Raw genomic sequence first — 19,267 nt, forward strand, 5'->3', positions numbered from 1 at the left:
GGCAAACATCTTCATATTTCGAGAAAAAACACCCGCGGACGATGTCACGGGCAAGAGTTAGATGTGTACATAATAATTCAGAACAAAATAATACAAAAAATATATCACATGTTGCAAAAATTGTGATGGAACGAATCAGAACTCTGGTTTAAGTCATAAATAATTAACCTACGAAATACCTGAATAAATGCATTATTTTTATAAATTAAATGTATCCGGCGATATATTACTAGTCAATAGTAGTTTATAAAGCTTTTACATTTAAAAAAAAATCTTAAGAATTAAGGCGTAAGAATAAAGTCTCTAATTATATTCAGTTTCATATATTATTTCATATACTCATATCTTAAAATCCTTAAAAGCACTTTAAAAAAACGGCCGCAAAAACACTATTATAACTAACTCCGTATTGAGTCGGACGATGATTAAATGAAAAAAATTATTAAGCATTTTTAAATTAAATGAATAAAATTATTAAGCAATAAAATAAAAAAAAAATATATTTTACATATCGATGAGATCATATAGAAATAGCATTACAACCTTTATTTACTCTATGTGTTACAATAATATGAGACTTTAAGATATGGATGCATATAAAATTTAAATAAAGTTTGTTATATTTCATTTGAGACATAAAAATATTGAGAGATCATCATAACTTTCATAGAAGTATAATTTAAGAAATTAATGAAACTATTTTAAACGTTCCATTAATTTTTAAAATTATACTTTATAACATATAAAAATATGAGCGCGCGCAATGGAAACAATAGAAGAAGCAGTATTGGACGCAATGGAACGCAATCAGATCGTTCATAAATGTATTAGAAAACCATATAAACTGCCGGTTAGCGCAAAGCACGATGTTGCGATTCAGATCACCATGGAACGAATTTAAAGCCGTCTTATTTTGAACGTATTAATACAACGGAGCGGACTCTTGGAAGGAAGCAGCTGAACATCATTAAGTTCCGTTAATACTTTAGAAAAAAATACATATATTACATTAAAGCAATAAAATATGAGACGAATTGTACTTTATAAGCTTATTTTGTAATTATACACGTCCAAAACACATTCTTATGTGTTTTCAGTACGTGTTTCATAAACTTATAGAATAAACACAATAAAAGCTGCCGGAAACGATAGAAACACGTAAGAACTTAATGGAACGACACAGAACGCGATGGAACGATACAGAACGCGATGGAACGATACAGAACGCGATGGAACGACGCAGAACGCGTGTTTAAAACGGAGCAGCTTCGTCTAGGGTGTGGAGCCAGTTGAATATCATCATGTTCCTCTCGTATTTGGAGAGGGGACGTCCTCTTTCGCGTTCAAGGTCAGCCGCTGTGAGAGCAAGCTGAGCGGCTTCTGGAAACGAAAATAAAGTCTTCATCATCAACGCACTCGACCTGGTCCCTATTGTCCCACTGTAACTAAGTTTTTCATAGGTTACTTCTTTATGATTTACATCGATTACAAATACAGTTGTACTTATCAGTTATATGACTGATTTGCTGATATATAAAACATTATTTGAAATATAATAATTTATCTACTGGGAGTAGAATTATTATAATTATATGTGCTTTAAATCTTCTATCTATAAATATATAAAAGAGAAGGTGTGTGGGTATGTTCCGTATAGGCTCCGAAACGGCTGGACCGATTTCAATGAAACTTTCAGGGAATCTCCGGATTGACCTGGCGAGTAATCCTGTAAAGTTTGGTGACGATCGGAGCACTCCTATTTTTGAACTGTCAAACTGTCAAATACAGCTTTTATTTACTATAATGATATTCTATTGTTGGGTGTACATGGGTGTAGATAATAATCTTCACTTCGAGAAGAGAATAGAAGAGAATGAATACGGAGAGAAATAAATGATTTAATATATAATGAGACTTAAATTAAAAATTTAATGATGTAAGTTTATTGTTTAAATAAAATAAAGCAAAATCTAGCCCGGCGAAGCGGGCTGGGTACGCTAGTTTTCTATAAAAGGTAACAAACAGTTAGCTTATTGCCAACATTAAAACACCCAATGTCATAATAACCTATTATATCATCCAAACGGTGTGCTTTCACGCAGCAACGGAGCAAAGTATCGATGTGATTCATCCAAATGGATGATATAATTGAGAAAGTTACGGAAACCTCTCAGGTACGCAGGTTTCCTGCCGTTGTTTCCATTCACCGCTTACCGCTAACCACCTGAGGGGTTGCTACGGCGTCACCGGGAGAGTGGGGCGAGCGCGAGAACGCCATGAGAAGAGCCCCAGGGATCGATGAGATCTTGGGGGGGGTGTTGGGGTGATGAGTACGTTGGCACCCCTTCCTACGACTTTACCTGGATGCACGAACTTGGGGATGGGTTTCGGCGGCACGGCCAGCGTGGTTGGCCCCGGGTCTGCGTTGTCCACGGCAGCGGACGCTACAGCCTGAAAAAAAGGGATATTTTATGCAATTTTATAAATTTAAAATGCATATAAATAGCTGATGAATATTTTTTTATGAATATAATAGGTACACATAAATACTTTTTTTCTAATTTTTATTAGTGTTTTTACCTACACTTGGAGGTATTATCAATTTTATAAATTTAAAATGCATATAAAAAGCAATGTGTCATCTCTTGTTTCAAAAGTGTCTCATTGTAATATGGACCTTTGAAAAAGTAGATCGAAACTGCAACGTTTCCTACTAGATGACGCTACAGTCGCTATAAGACTGATGTGAAAGGCATATACTAATTTCGGCATCGACGGTAGGAGAGACGTAGCTTAATTGGTGAAAGCGCTCAGGCCGCGATTGCCCGAGAGTCGCAGGTTCAAATCCTGTCGGTTCCTAAAATTTTTATATGCATCTAAAATTTATAAAATCGATAATTCCTCCAATTGTAGGTAAAAACAATAATAAATATTATAAAAAAAAATGAATATGCAATGTTTGTTTTACCACTTTTCAAAACACAGTATTAATTGATTTCATATAAAAAATCAATCATGTTATCTCTGTAAAGTGACATTACACTGTGAAACCAAATACATGTGATTGGAAAACGTCGCGTAGCCGGGTCAATGACCGTGCGATAGAGTCGCGGTTCGCGTACTGTTGCCGATGTTACATTATAGAGTAGTAACAAGTAGAGTATGTATGTGAAATATTGAATATTACTTCAGTAAATATCCAGTAAAAAAAAGAGTACAACAAATGTTGTTAGTTTTGATGTAAAGAACTACAGGTCGAGAACTTTTTGTAATTTTTTATTTAACGCTGTTTATAGAACTACCCCGATTCTTTGTCCGAGTATGACTAAACATTAAAAAGTTAAGACATATGCAGTGGCAGATTATTTTTTTAATTTGAAAATGGAACGTTCTGGCAACCATTATTTTGTCTTTTTTTTATTTAACGCTGTATATAGAATTTTCCCGAATCTTTGTACGAGTAAGAATAAACATGAAAAAGTTAAGACATATGCAGTAGCGGATTTTTTTTTTTAATTTTTAAAATGGAACATTCTGGCATCCATTGTTTTGTCTTATTTTATAACCGCTAAACTCTAAAATGATGGTAACATTAATGTTTGGCCACGTTCTTATTAGTCGTAGCGCGATGTTACAAAGCCTCGATAAATGAACTATCGCACAAAATAGATATATATAACATAGATTAGCGCGTTCAACCGAACTCTTCGATTTATTTCAACCTTACACTTAATCCTTAACTACTATCACCGCTAACGTTTATTGTTTTAGTATATTTATTTATTTTAACCTTCATCTCGGCGTAATAGTTAGAAATCTCACCTCAAGTTTGTCTAAGTTGAAGTCGGACTGCGACATTCTCTCCAGAGCACGGTACGTGGTCAGTAAGCGCCGCTTGATGTAGTTCTGGCGAACCTGCCGGCAAAGTGGCCACCTTTCATCAACAGTCTATAAATTCAAATTCAAATTCAAAGTCAAAGTCAAATATTTCTTTATTCAAATAGGCACATAGATGTCACTTTTGATACGTACATTACATGTAAAATATGACATAGGAGTGAGTTGATGGCGATAAATAAATTCGTCAACTTAAAACTAAAACTACGAGGGTTCCAAACGCGCCCTGGTCTAAGACGAAGCCCACAACAAACTTAGCCGGTTGTTATTTTTTTTTGTTATCACCATCTCACATTGTCCTTTAAAAACTATTAAAGAAGCAACCTGGTTAGAGCAACAATTTACACCCAAGCCTTTTTATCGTTGGCGTAGTCCTCAATACTATGATAGGTATACTTAATAATTCCTAATACTATATATATTTAATAATTCAAATTAGTTTATTTCAAGTAGGCCTAATGTATAAGCACTTTTGAAACGTCAAGTATGTATATTTGTTACAGATTCTACCGAGAAGAGTCGGCAAGAAACTCAGTAGTTGCTCTTTTCCAACATCAACATTTACAATCATGTTGTTATCTTGCGGGAGATGAGAGCGAGGCTGGCTGCTTCCATTCTACCTTGTCATTGAGGAATTCATCAAATGTATAGTACTAGATTCGAGAGTTACACTGACCTCGCTGTACTAGATTCGTTTTTACACATTTTTTAAATGTATGCATCGGTAGGTCAAAAATTTCCATAGGAATCATGTTGTAAAAGCGTATACTCAACCCCACAAAGGAGTTCTGCACCTTTCGCAGACGATATGCAGATATCACTAATTTATGACCGTTTCTGGTAAGTCGATTGTTAATTGCAGCTTTTTGTTTATAAAGAGTAATATTTTGTCTCACAAAGACTATATATTATTGTAACTATATTGCGAAGCTACTGTAAGAATATCTATTTGTTTAAATTTTTCACGAAGCGTAAAACAGTCTATAACAGTCCTCTGGACAAAAGGCCTCTGCCAAGAGGTTTCGCTATAATCACCACTTTGAGCAAACGGGTTTAGAATATAAGCGCATAAAAATTGGTTTGTTACGACATCACATTACAAATTATTGACGCTACCACCAGGTGAAATTGCAGTTAACTAACTTGTAGTGGAACAAAAAAAACTTTGGATTTTTTTCCTTTTCTGTAGACAACATGTTTGTTTATTACATTAAAACCTCCCTTTTGAATAACTCTTTCTATTTCTGGAAACTTATTAAAAATCCGTTGTGTCGTTAAGAAGATCTAAACGTACAGACAGCGCGAGCGACTTTGTACTATTTACTATGTAATGATAACATGTTTACACGATTTAAACAGGATGAAGTTAGTTGCGAAACCGAGTGAGAGGAGAATATATCGCCAGCTCACTTTATACGATGCGCGCGCACACCGTCACAAAAAACCGACACCCTGAAGTTAGCTATAAGGTTTGACAGTGTACACTTTCAATTGCCAAAGACAGCGGGCTCATTCCGGTGATTTCATTGATTCAATTGTATTCATGTATTAGATTTATATTTGGCCTCCGGAAATTTGATCACATCTCAGAGTATCGGAACAAACTGAAATGGCTTCCTATGAGGCATCGGCGTAATCTGCATGTATTATCTATCCCGTACTCTTTTTCTTCCTTGGACACCACCCTACCTTAAAGAACGATTCAATTTTCTTGGCCCGTGCACATCCCAAGGCTCTCAGCGATCCACCCGAGAAAATGTGGTTAGACTCTTTCTTCCTTGGACACCACACTACCATAACTTAGAACGATTCAATTTACTTGGCCCGTGCACATTCCAAGGCTCTCAGCGATCCACCCGAGAAAATGTGCTTAGAATGGTGTAACTGTCGCAGTTATTCAGAGTCCTTTACAATAAAAGCGGCAACGCTGTGGAATGAACTCCCTGATGACATTCGACGTTCTAAATCCCCTGCGATTTTTAAGTCTTGTAAGGAGGCACTATTGGTCACTATAAACATGTTAATATTATATGTATATGTGTGTGTTTATGCATATTTATTAATATATATTGCCGCCTTTTGCATATAATTTATGTTATTGTAAGTGTTCCTATGTGTTTCCTTTATTATGCAATAAAGTTGTTTAAATAAATAAAAATCTCGAATTCAGTGAAACTTGGTGGTCCTATAATGAGATACCAAGATAATGTTTTATAATAAAACTTTCAATGTATTAAATACCTTTTTTCTATTGTTATAGTCGTAAAAAAGTAATAGGCCCGTTTTGACATTTGTCATGGCGACGTAACTAGTTATGGAACCATAAGACTCGGTACTCGATACTCACGAGAAATCAATTCAAGTTTGTCTCAGTACTTGATTGATATTATTATGTATTGTAAAGTGTTCCTGCGTTCAAAGTATTCCTTTAACTTCACAACCAATATAAAACTTAAACGAGCGCACAGTCAACTTTACAAGATGAGGAACGAAAAACCGCGCAGTGCGCGCGGGGACGCTTCAGTTATGTGCCGCTTGGTCTGACACATCAACACAGACTCTTTATTTAGACTAAACTCTTATTTGCAGTAATGATAACTACACAAAATTTATTATCGATATTCAGTAAAAAAAATGGTTACAGCTCAAGTACAAAAAAAAAGACTGAAATGTAACTGTTTTCGGAACGTTTCGCAACAATTATAAATTGCATGCTACTATGAAGTAAGGGCAAAAAGAATACTCGCGATATATTCTTTCATATTATTTAACGTCCCAAAAAAATTTACGTATTTTTTTAAAACTCCGTATGTAATTGATTTTTATTTCATTGTTTCTTTCAGTTTCGTTCCAAGTTACATTCTATGGTCTTGCACAAATGTCAAAACGGGCCTATTACATTTTTACGACTACAGTGTCGTTTTCTCTACAAACGTAGAATAAGGCGTAAGATAAAAATTGTGAAAAGAAATTTTTATCGTGTTACGCCAGAGAAGTGTAACTTCTAAAGCGTACATAAGTACGTACTCGTTTTCTTTTTATCCCACCACATGTAAGCACTAGACTGCAATCTCATTTGATAGTAGTAAGTGACGATGCAGCTGTATTAAATTTTTTTTTTTTATAACCTTTACCTTTTTGTTGTCGCTGGGCAGAGACCTCTGGGGGGGTTGCGCGGGGTGCGACCGCTGGGGGGAGGGCAGCTGAGAACCGCCTACTGTTGGGAAAAACACCACTCATATACAGGCTGTTTTACAATCATATCCACCACGCTGGCCCAGTGCGGTTTGGTGGACTCCACACACCTTTGAGAACGTTATGTAGAACTCTCAGGCAAGCAAGTGATATTTTAATTGCTTAGAACGCACGTAACTTAGAATAGTTAGAGGCGCGTGTTGGGATTCGAACTGGGTCCCCCGAAAGTGAAGTCGAAGTCCTATCCACTGGGCTATCACCGCTTCATTATAATACTAGCTGCTTCTCGCGACTTCGCTTGCGTTTGATTTTGTTTTTTGGTGTGGCATTAAATTGAGTTGTAGATCTAAAGTATTCAGTATCGCTAAGTCTTAAATGAGGGGTTTGCCGCTGTCCGCTGAGGAGTTCTGTCCTCTATCTCCAACCACAGTTTGGGCAAAATTAAATAAATATTATAACCTCTATAGTACTAAAATGATTATTTAAATCGGTTATAATTTGTCGGAGTTATGGTGTAAAATCGTCAAACACTTTCATTCCCTCTCGCAAAGGAACAGAGCTTAATGTCAGGATAAAATGTATCCTATATTACTTCTAACACTTCCAAGAATATGTGTACAAAGTTTCATGAGGATCGGTTTAGTAGTTTTTGCGTGAAAGCGTAACAAACAAACTTACATTGACATTTATAATATTAGTAGGGATAGGGATTATTTCATTATATTTTTTCTGTATTTGAAAAACACAGCATTTATCAATTTTTACATTTATTTGCCTCACTCATAAAAAAATCAGTCGTGGATTACCAATCGTCATTGTTACGGAAGTTTTCGTAAAACAAAACATTCATTGCTGTCCAAACTTCCGTAGGAAAACCAGTTTAGTAATATGTATTTGTTATTTTTTTTTTGATAACTAAAATGCGATTTTTGTACGCTTTAAAATTATTTCAAATTCTTAATAACTCTATTTGAACATCCGAAAGTTACGACATAATGACATTTATCAGTCAACGTGTAAATGAAAAATTTATTGTCTCTAAAACTTATCTGTGAAACCGAAACTCTAATACATTTTGATTAAACCACTGCCATAGTTGTTACTGAAATAAATGCAAAAGTAAAATCAAGTGACTCATGTCACTTCATTAGGTACGCGTCGCGTAGCGTAGGTACTATGCCCGTGTCGGTCTTTTATCTTCAATAGGGTTGTCATAAGTAAACACTGAGAATGTTACACAGAAAATTGAAAAAAAAAACACCTCACGTAACTTATGGACCTTTCTGTTTGTTTGTGACTGCGCCAAGAAGGACCTGACGCGGTAAACCATTGAGGGCCGACTGACGCAGTGGGCTGCGACCCTTCCTAAGTCCAAGGCCGTGGGTTCTTTCCCACAATTGGACAATATTTGTGTGATAAACATAAATGTTTTTCAGTATCCGGGTGTTTATCTATATGTAATAAGTATTTAGGTATATTGTGTATGTATTTTATTCATCAGTTATCTTAGTACCCATAACACAAGCTACGCTTACTTTGGGGCTAGATGGCGATGTGTGTTGTCGCAATATATTTATTATTTATTTATGGAAGCAGTGCAACTTACCGGCGACCCACGTGCTGCAGGAACGCGACGCGGCGGTCATCGTCAGCGCCTCGAGCGCCGCGCACAATCCCACTTCTGAAGTCGCGCTGCGAAATAGCATTCCGATTTACACATACGTAACTTTTTCTAACTTGTCTTATAATTGAAATTATTGACGATTTTCCCAGTGGGCAGCGACTCTGCTTCCTGAGTCCAAGTTCTAAGTCTGTGATGAACATGAATGTTTTTCATTGCCTTGGTATTTATATGTATAATGTATATACTAAGTATTTAGGTATATTATTCATTAAAATATTCTTCAGTCATTTCAGTACCCATAACACAAGCTACGCTTACTTTGAGGCTAGATGTACGACGATTACGATGTGTGTATGTCGTAGTATACTTATTTATTACTTTTTTAGTGTAAAGTTTGTTTTCTATCATAAATATCATATCGGTCGATAGACGTCCAAAGCTGGACATAGCTCATATTAGGTATTTAGTAAAGAGCTCCCAATTCTACGGTTGTGTGCCGCTTGCGCTCGATGTCGTCTGACCTCAGTATGTTTTAATAGTAGATTATGCAACAAGTATGGTTCCATTGCATTTTACAGTCGATGCGGTATAAGGCGGATAGGGAGGCCGAGAGTGTAATTAGCAATGTAGGTACAATACGCGTATCATGCGATTTTCATCAAACTTGCGAGGAAAGATACAGGCTAAACATTTAAATACACTTTCGGAAAATAACCGACCATTAGTACTGTTTTTTCACTGAATGAAAGCTCTCTTGACTTTGGTGGAAACATGTTAACTCGCGATTAATTCCTCAAAATTCAAAATTCATTTATTTCAAGTAAGCCTAATATAAGCACTTTTGAAACGTCAAGTCTGTCTGTTTGTAGTGATTCTTCTCGATGATTATTCCCAGAGTGCAACCTACTATTGCTCTCCTTTCGGAGTTAAATTATTAATAATCAACCATAAAGCTAAAATATTAACAAAATATTCATCACGGCAAATGGCGAGACCATTTTTTTTGCGCACCAAGTTATACCGACATACATAACTTAATCGGGACATCATAAATAAAACACAAGTGCGGTAATGTTAAATAAAGCAGGCGTGACCACGTTACGAGCAACTGTGCTGAAAATATATAAAAAAAAAACAAATGTGATAAAATAAATAAGATAATTTAAAATACACTTTAATTACTTTTATTCAAAGAAATAGAATAAATAGACTACACATACACACGTATAATATAACACTTATAATCCCTAACTAATATTATAAATATGGAGTATTTGTTTGTTTGTATTCTCTTTTTATTATAGGTTGTTATTTTTTTATTATCATCTAAATTTCTTTATAACATGTCTGTCCTTTTGTATATCATTGTATCTCTTGTTTTGTTTGTTTACCTACCTTCATTTTAATGTAATTTGTTAAGTTTATTTTAATTGTAATGGAAGAGCGGAGTCTTCTGACACAGGTAGTAATACTACTCTTAAAAGAAGGCTTCAGCGATATATTGATGCCACTTTGTTTCTTACCGAAATAAACTATTTTTTTTTTCTTTGACAACCGCAAAGCCACGAAACAACTTGATTTTTCGCATAGATATGAGTTGGTAGAAAGGACGGAGAGTAACATAATCTACTGTTTATCCCAGGAAAACAAACGGTTCCCACGCGATTTCTAACGGTTTAAAAGTTTTTACTAAAAAAAAGGGTTTGTGGTGAGTCAACTTGTTGGTATACTCATTGCCCACGGGATTTGTAAAGGTTTAAAAGTTTTTACTAAAAAAAAAAAAAGGGGTTTGTGGTGTGTCAACTTGTTGGTATACTCATTGAGAGTAACGGAGCGCAAGTAGAACCGAGCCGGCCTAGCGCAATTGCGCGGTCAAAGAACTCCGCACTTCTCACGCTGTTGTGAGACGAAGGCTGGAACGATTGTTTAACCAAAGTGCGGTCCGTTATCTTAAATAACGTCATATAGTTACGTGGTAATTTATAGGGCCAGTATGGCGTTAGGTTCTGCACTCGCTCGCGGCAGGGAATTACCTAAGCCCACAAACGAACGGCCCAATGTCTCAAACGGATTGGCGAGTTGCAGCTGTAAAAGAAATTTAAAAAAAAATCCTGTGCAATTTATTCACACACGGAGGAAGTGTAACTTCTGAAAAGTAGCCTACGGGAGATTGAGGTGGATGTAGAGTATTACAACTATAAGGATAAATGTAAGGTTTATTAAACTAAATAGTTTCCATGGTAACTGGAATAGGTAAAATATTGTATAATGTTTCCTATCTCACTCTGTCCTGTATATTTATGTGTTCGTTTCTTTATCTAGATATTATTCGATTTCCTTGGTAACTTAAATAGGGAAAAAACAGATGAAATAGTATGTATATTCCTGTCGCATTTTCTCGCCGGCTGAATCCTACACATTTTTGTATAAGTGTGTCTTACGGGTTCGGAGATCGGGTTATGTGGGTTTTTTTATTCACTAAAACCCCCGTAAAACCCCCGTGGCCATCGCACCAGCCCGTTCCTTACAAAAACTACTATCACCAAAGGTTGTCTGGGAGAGATCGCTTTAGCGATAAGACCGCTTTTGCACACCTAAACTAGTTTTTTATTATCTGTTATTTGTAAATGTGTTTGTTTGTATTTCGTTTTTGTGTGTGCAATAAAGAATTTAATAAAAATAATAATGACGTGATGAAAGTTTCACTGCAAAAGAGACTTGCGGCGGGGAGCCCGTACGTGCTCGGCGCTTACCTGCGCGTGGGCCGGCAGGCGGGCGGCGCGGCCACGTCCCCCGCGCTGAAGGAGCGGCGTAGGCCCAGCTGCGAGCACAGCGCCGCACAGCCGGCTAGCAGCTCGCGACACGCGTCCGCCGACTGCAGCGAACACGAGCCGCGCCTGCGGGCCGGCCGCACGAATAATGGCAAGTTCCAAATAAAAAATCATTCATTTCGAGTAGGTATAATAAAGTCAAAAAGATCTTTATTCAAGCAGGCCCATAGATGGCACTTTTACACGGTAGTGAGATAACGGCGATAACCGCATTCGTAAACTTAGAACTAAAGCTACGAGGTTTCCAAACGCGTCCTGGTCTAAGAAGAAGCCCGCAACAAACTTAGCCGGGTGTTTTTTTTTGTTATCACCATCTCACAATGTCATTTAAAATTATTAGAAGAGCAACCTGGTTAGAGCAATCATTCACACCCAAGTTTTTTTATCGATTACTTAGTCCTTTTAGTCCTTTATACTATAATAGGACTTTTCTATAAGCTTACGTTTAATACATCTCCAAGATGTTAATGGACGCAAAATGTGAATATAAGCGCTTTTGAAACGTCAAGTCAGTCTGTTTGTAGTGACTCTATTACCGGGTTCGGAAGGCAGATTCTTAAAGAAGTCGGCAAGAGACTCAGCCGTTTTTTTTCTTAATTTAATTTACTACAACATTTATTTCTTCTTTTCTTTTCTTTATTGCTTCACTTTTGTTTTTACTTCTGTTTAATACTATACTTATATTATTACATTGTGATAATACTTAGATAATTTTGTACTTATTGTATACTATTATTGGTATACTGTTTTGAATGCTTTGCTAGGACTTGTCAACTGCCTTTCTATGTGTAAACAGGGGAAAATAATATTCTGTTCTACGAGTTAACTCTTAACTGCAATTTCACCTAAGATGGTAGCGGGCCAGCCTGTTACGGAGTATGAAGAAGTAAGTTTCTACGCGATATCGCACCGGAACACCAAGTCGCTTAGCGGCACGTCTTTATCGGTAAGGTGGTAACTAGCCGCGGCCAAAGCCACCAGACAAAAACAGTTTTAACACAATCGCTGGAATACTGTATTCCACTATCAACGCAATACCGGCCCACTACAGGTCACGGATCTCCACCCCCAAATAAGAAGGGGTTAAGGTAGTCCACCACTCTATCCCAGTGGGGGTTGGTGGACTTCACACACCTTTGAGAACATGGAGAACTCTCAGGGATAAAGGTTTCCTCACGATGTAAAACGCACATTACTTAGAAAAGTTACAGACGATTACAGATTCGAACTCGGCTTCGCCGCTTCACCAGAAACAAATAAATGACTAAAAAAAGACGTCATTAAATACAAACTTGATCAGTTTCCCCTCGGGATTTGGACTCGCCACCCTCAAGGTGGGATCTGGCCCTTGGCCTGCCTGTAACAACACAAGAGAAATCTTAATAGCGACTTTTTCCTTCAGCCAACCGATTTACTGTGCCGCGAGCTGCTGGCAGATCAGAATAAATATATTGTATATTTTTATTTATTATTGATATTAATTATATAGGTATATACATGTATTAATTATTATCGCTTATCTATATATTTTATTGTAAGTTAAATATGTATATATTATATTTGTATATATAGGTATATATGCATGTTTATTTAAATGCATCACCTACCTCTTTATTGTTATTTTACTATATGTTTGCATTTACTTTATGTGGTGTACAAGAAAAGTGTGTCATTCATTCATTCATTCAGTATAGTCGTACGCAGTGCTACTAGTGCCGACCGATTGACGGCCGAATGGCGCAGTGGGCAGCGACCCTGCTTTCTGAGTCCAAGGCCGTGGATTCGATTCCCACAACTAGAAAACGTTTGTGTGGTGAACTTGAAAATTTTATGTATATTATTCATAGGTTAACTTGAAATAAGTGAATTTAAATTTTGAATTTTTAGAAACAGGTCGGCACTTTGCATATTGTTGCTCTGTTCATACATAAATATAAAATATAAATATACTACGACAATACACACATCGCCATCTAGCCCCAAAGTAAGCGTAGCTTGTGTTATGGGTACTGTGATAGCTAATGAATATTTTTTTATGAATATAATACACATAAATACTTATAATATACAGATAAACACCCAGACACTGAAAAACATTCATGCGCATCACACAAACATTTTCCAGTTGTGGGCATCGAACCTACGACCTTGGTATCAGAAAGCAGGGTCACTGCCCACTGCGCCACTCTATCATATATTACTATAAAAAACTGTGCTGGTTTCTATCAATTATTACTATAAAAAAAAACAAATTAGCATACTGTTCAGTAGTTATAAGTCACCTTGCAAGCCAACAACCGGAGCATCCTGGCATCTGACGCCGCAGAGGATACGCTGAACAGTGACAGCTCGGTGGTCACTGACTCGTGCGAGGGCGAGCGGGCCACCCCAGGAGTGCGCCAGGCTTCACCTGTGCACATCTCGACTGGAATTAAAGAAAGCCTGTCAGAGTTTGCGACTGTGAAACATGCCTTGTACAACGCCAGTTTTCTTATTCTTCTTCTGCTGCCTCTGTACTACTCAGCTCACCCGGCTAAGTTTGTTGCGAGCTTCTTCTTAGACCAGGGCTGTTCGGAACCCTTGTAGCTTTAGTTTTAAGCGTATTTTTTTTTTTATTTTTTTTTTTAATTGCTTGCGTTTGTACCAATTGGGTACGATTTACTTCGCCAATGTCACGTGGTATGGAGGAGACACGCTTTTGAGAATGATCGGTGAAATATGAGGAAGACCAAATTTTAATCTTGACGCATTTAAATAAGTAGCAGATTTTTTGCTTCTCCTTTATGAGTTAATTTCCAACAGAAAACACCACAGAAAAACAGATAATTAGAATGTTAGTCGGTTGGAGATAGGAAGGTTCTTACATATATATTTACAACTTAATATTATTACACTTAACATATTTACATAGGAATCTACAGAATGGGCTAAACACAGACATTAACAGACACTCAACATTTAGAGGACGAGGAACTTGGGCTGGGAGAACATCATAGAGGGGATGAAGGAGTTTAGGGCAAGAGAAGAGGATATGGGAGACAGTGCCTTCTTCCAAGCCACATTCACATCTTCTTCTTCTTCTTCTGTTCCTGGGCCTTTTCCGCACTTGGTTGGTCTGGGACCGTCCGTTGTACGTATGGCCACTGATGCGGCTCCCCGCTGGATCACTCCAGCCAGCCGAGCTCGCTCCAAAAGCTTAGCAGGCCGCCCAGGTCGCCGAGTGCTTCATGGAGTGTTGCTGAGGAGCCAATGTGTGCTGCGCGTTGTTCTGCTACTCCGTTGCATTGGAGTATTACGTGTATCGGTGTTTCCTCCGCCTCCATGCATGCTCTGCAGAGAGGGCTGTCAGTTATACCTAAAATGGAAAGGTGTTTGTTTAGTGGGCAGTGCCCTGTTATCATACCTACAACTGTCCTTAGTTTAGGTCGATTCAGTTGCAGTAATTTTGTTGTTAGTCGTGGGTTGAGAACTGGTACGGCCTCCTTCGTGTGTTTGCACTCTTTTGTTTTAGACCATAGTACCGAGTGTGATGCTTGCGTCTGGTTGTGGAGCCATGTTTTGTATTCAGTGAAGGGTATGGGTATGATGGGTTCCGGTCCAGCTACCCTTAGTGATGCTGCCTGACGCGCTAATTCGTCGGCTGCGTCGTTTCCTCTGTTTCCGTTGTGACCTCGTATCCATTTTAGGGTTACTCTGTTGGATTTTGATAGGGCTTGTAGGTTCCTGTGACAGTCAAGTATGAGTTTTGATGTTGTTGTGTGTTTGGTTAAGGCTTTTAGTACAGCTTGACTGTCACTGTTTATGTTGATGCTGAAGCCTTTTACCTTTCTGTTTAGCATGGCTATGACTGCTGTTGTTATGCCCACGCACTCCGCTTGGAAGACGGAGTTGTTCTTACCAAGCGGCTGGGCAATGTTTATGTTAAGCTCCGGGCAGTATATCCCCGCTCCAGTGCCTGAGTTTGTCTTTGATCCGTCGGTGTAGACCTCTATTACGACGGTGTCAGCTTTGTCTGTTTTTCCTCCTTCAGCGGCTACTTTATAGTGCCTGTCTAGCACATAGTGTTTCCGCGTCTTGTCACATATCCAGTCTAGTTGTGGGCATTTATTAATTTCTTTTGATAGTATCCTTGTATGTCCTATGTTTGTATCCTTCCACAGCCCGTAAGCCCTCAGTCTAAGGGCTGCAAGTGTGGCTTCCTCTTTGATGTGTAGGTGTAGTGGTGGTATGCATAATATAGCTTCCAGCGCAGTGGTTGGTGTTGTGCTCATGCAGCCTGTGATAGCTAGGCACGCTTGACGTTGGAATTTTTGTAGTTCTAGTTGGGTTGTCGCAAGGAGTGTTCTCGGCCACCATATCAGTGAGGCCACATTCACATATGGAGTGATCCCTTATTCTAATCTTATTCAGGTGAACAGGCGTGCAGGCATGTTTTAAGCTTACAAATATAGTTATCGCCATCACTACTCACTACTATGTACATATAGTATGTAATCAACACATCAAAAGTGCCATCTGTATGCCTATTTGAATAAAATATTTGACTTTGACTTTTGATTTTATTGGAGGTTTGTCATCATATCGTCATATAGTTTAAGGTCTTTCGCCAAACGGAAAAGATGAGCTACATTGGCTATCCAACTCCATTCACACCAGTAGAGCTAGCTATGGCAGAGACATAAATTATATCCCGTGACAAGAGATAGAGTTAAAGTGTCCACCTGCCAAAGCACGGGAACATGGAATAGGTGATGTTTACCCCTGCTTATTATAACGCATACACTATTTGGATATTATTTCCACTTGTGAGAGTTGATAAAGCTGTGGGATAAGATAATTTTTTATCCATTCCCAGGTAGATAATTGTCTCCTGTCCATGCTAGGCGTGCAGGGCTAGTTTGGTATTTCTTTATAGTGATGGTGACAAGAAAAAAAAAGTTTTTTGCTGTGATTTGCCCAGTGGACATGTAAATTGTATCCCTTGTCAGCCAGTGACGTGCATAGAGGGTATCCAGATGACACAAAATGAAGAAAATCTCCAGTATGAGTTGAAAAAAACTTAAGGATAGGTATTGTAAGTGTTATAAAAAGTCTACCCTTAAGTAATTATAGCTTGTACGCTATGCACGCCTCTGTTGTCAGGATATAAAAGAGAGAGATATAATTTTTATCTCCTGCCTCTGCTAGCCAGTCTGTTTTATAAATTAATAATTTCTAGGCATAAAATCAATTCAGATGGCTGCTGTGTGATTTTGTTATGGAATATTGGCAAAGTGGATTGTGATGTAATATTGATCTGCCATCTGGCATAAAACATAATGGAGTTTACATAATAAATATACACACAGGATATAGGGATTTTTATGTTTGTTGATTATTATACTTTTACACTAACCGGTTTTTACAGTTGCCAAACTTTTAGTAGGTATTAGGGAAAAATAGATTAACTGCTCTAAAATACTGATTTTCTGTATCTAATTTTGTGAGATGAAAATTTATACGCCGGCAAATTCACGAGCAGAGGTGGTTATAAGTCTTATTAGGAGGCAATTCATTGATCGATTCATAATTAAAGTGGTTGATAACTTTATTATACGCTCATAACATGCCGGAGCGATAAGCAAACAATAATAAACAAATCCTTATTACCGCTGACGTTGGGATCCACGACGAATAGATAAGTTTACCGCTTGCAAAAAATACACTTTACAATCTGAATTTAAACATTTACTACGAAACTTCAGTTAATTTTGATGATAAACATTACATAAAATTGCGTATATTTTTTTTGCGTCGGTGACGCGAAATTGAGCGAAATGTCAAAATCATGAAAGTGACGTTCAGGAATTCCGAAAACAAAATGTTATGATTTATATTTAATTTAACTGATCAATTAACCCCAATGATATTTAATAATAATTTTAATTAAAATGAAACAAGATTTATCTAGTCTTGATTTATTTAAAAACTAATTAATTCATAAGGTAATATTATTACTATTTATAGTGACATCTATAGAGAACTATTGTAAGCAAAGCTTCAGTCTTTGTTTTATAGATGTCACCTGGGGCATCTTGAATTCGAGGTTCATTTTCTCAAAGAAATCATCATTTTATTTAATGTCCCAAACTTCCATTTTATCATCAAAGATTAAAATAAAGGTTTATAAATTTATTGAATAAGTACCCGATTTAAATTATACTTATTGTATTATGTTTATTTGATTGATATCTGAATTCAATTCATTAAATTAAAATATATTTATATTATCTAATAAAAGTCTGACGGAAGTTACCACCCAACTGACGAAGACATGCTGCCGTGCGATCTAGCGTTCCGGTACGGTATCAGGTAGAAACTGATTTGTGGAACCCCTAAAATTTAGGGAACTAAATGTCAGCCCGCTACCATCTTAGACTGCATAGTCACTAAATATCACGGAATAAAATAGTCCAGTGTTTCCAATAGATGTCACTAGGCGTATTTTAAGTTTTGGATTCGAAACTATAAAAAAAATGCTTCAATGATTCGAATTAAAACTAAAAACTTTAGTACTCCAATAATTTTACTGTAATAATAATGCAAAATTATTTTATTATCTTTTATAATCTTAATTTGCACACCACTAAAAATTAAAGAAACCAAAGAAGAATAAACAAAAATATATAGGAGCGGAATGCAAAAGACGGCCTTATCGCTAAGTAGCGACCTCTGCCAGGGAATCCTAATAATTGTTAAGTCAAACATCTCCTGAGGATGTTCCGGTTTCGGAGCGAAACGTGCGTAGAGGGTACATTGCCGAAGATACACCATACCTACAGATTCTTCTGCTTTTCGCGGACTATAGCAAATTATTAAGCTTAATTTTCATAATATATCATGGACTACCGCAAAGTAACGCCTGCTTTTATCCAATAAACATGAGGAAAACAGAATGCGTGCAGTGCATAATTAAGAAAAGAAAATGCAAACGAATAAATACATAGGTGCTAGAACTAGATAATAGAAATATAATAAGATATATAAACATCTATAGTAAATATTTAAAAAATATATCTTGTATATCATATAATAAATACATAAATAGCAGTAAAAACGTTTAAAATTATTTCATCTCATGAGCATTATAAAGTTAAGCCCAATGTTTTTTTAACTGAATTAAAAAAAAACAAGATCTTTCACAGATACTTTAGGATGTAGGACCTACTTAATATGTATTTTTTGACCGAATACCAAATCATGTTTGTTTGCGTAGCACGAAATGGAAATCGTTATAAAAAAACGATCTTAAAACCAAATACAGTACGCCGCGACGTGTCAAATAGGTATAAATGGAGTAGGTATCGAAACGGATTCATAAATATTATTACACTTATTGATTCCATTACGCTGCGAGTACCTACTGCCATCGTCCGCTTCGTGTTTATCAAGGTATTGCTTAGCTAGGCGCGGCTCACATGACGGTGCGTGATAAGCTGGCTAACTTTTAAAAGAGCATAGGTATGAGAATTCAAATTAAAAAATGTTTGCACGCCTCATAAGCGAAGCGTTGAGGTGAGTATTACTGTCAGTTTACGCAGAGTGTTTATTCTCCAACTTAAAATGTATTTTTTTTGTTCTTTATTGCTTTTACAAGTGAAAAAAAATAGACAAATATTGAGAAAAAACACTATTTTTAACACTCATGATATTTTTAATTTATTTTTATTGTTTATTTTAA

General features: G+C 36.9%; 1 protein-coding gene across 2 annotated transcripts; it reads right to left on the bottom strand.

Annotated features, from left to right (window-relative positions):
- Positions 1-716: 716 nt before the first annotated feature.
- On the bottom strand, positions 717-17,338 carry LOC120635314. Of its 2 annotated transcripts, none has more exons than XM_039906287.1 (9): positions 17,197-17,338; positions 13,830-13,972; positions 12,840-12,904; positions 11,470-11,613; positions 8,699-8,784; positions 7,032-7,111; positions 3,823-3,915; positions 2,361-2,451; positions 717-1,380 (listed from the first exon to the last, which is right to left on the bottom strand). In XM_039906287.1, exons 2-9 carry the CDS (start codon positions 13,965-13,967, stop codon positions 1,253-1,255), a joined length of 825 nt encoding a protein of 274 aa, XP_039762221.1. In that variant the 5' UTR covers positions 13,968-13,972; positions 17,197-17,338; the 3' UTR covers positions 717-1,252. The 2 variants fall into 2 exon arrangements, with proteins under 2 accessions (XP_039762221.1, XP_039762222.1); XM_039906288.1 differs by having other exon boundaries at positions 7,032-7,114; positions 17,197-17,209.
- Positions 17,339-19,267: the final 1,929 nt, after the last annotated feature.

The sequence above is a fragment of the Pararge aegeria genome, chromosome 26 (assembly GCF_905163445.1).
Source record: "Pararge aegeria chromosome 26, ilParAegt1.1, whole genome shotgun sequence".
Lineage (NCBI taxonomy): Eukaryota > Metazoa > Arthropoda > Insecta > Lepidoptera > Nymphalidae > Pararge > Pararge aegeria.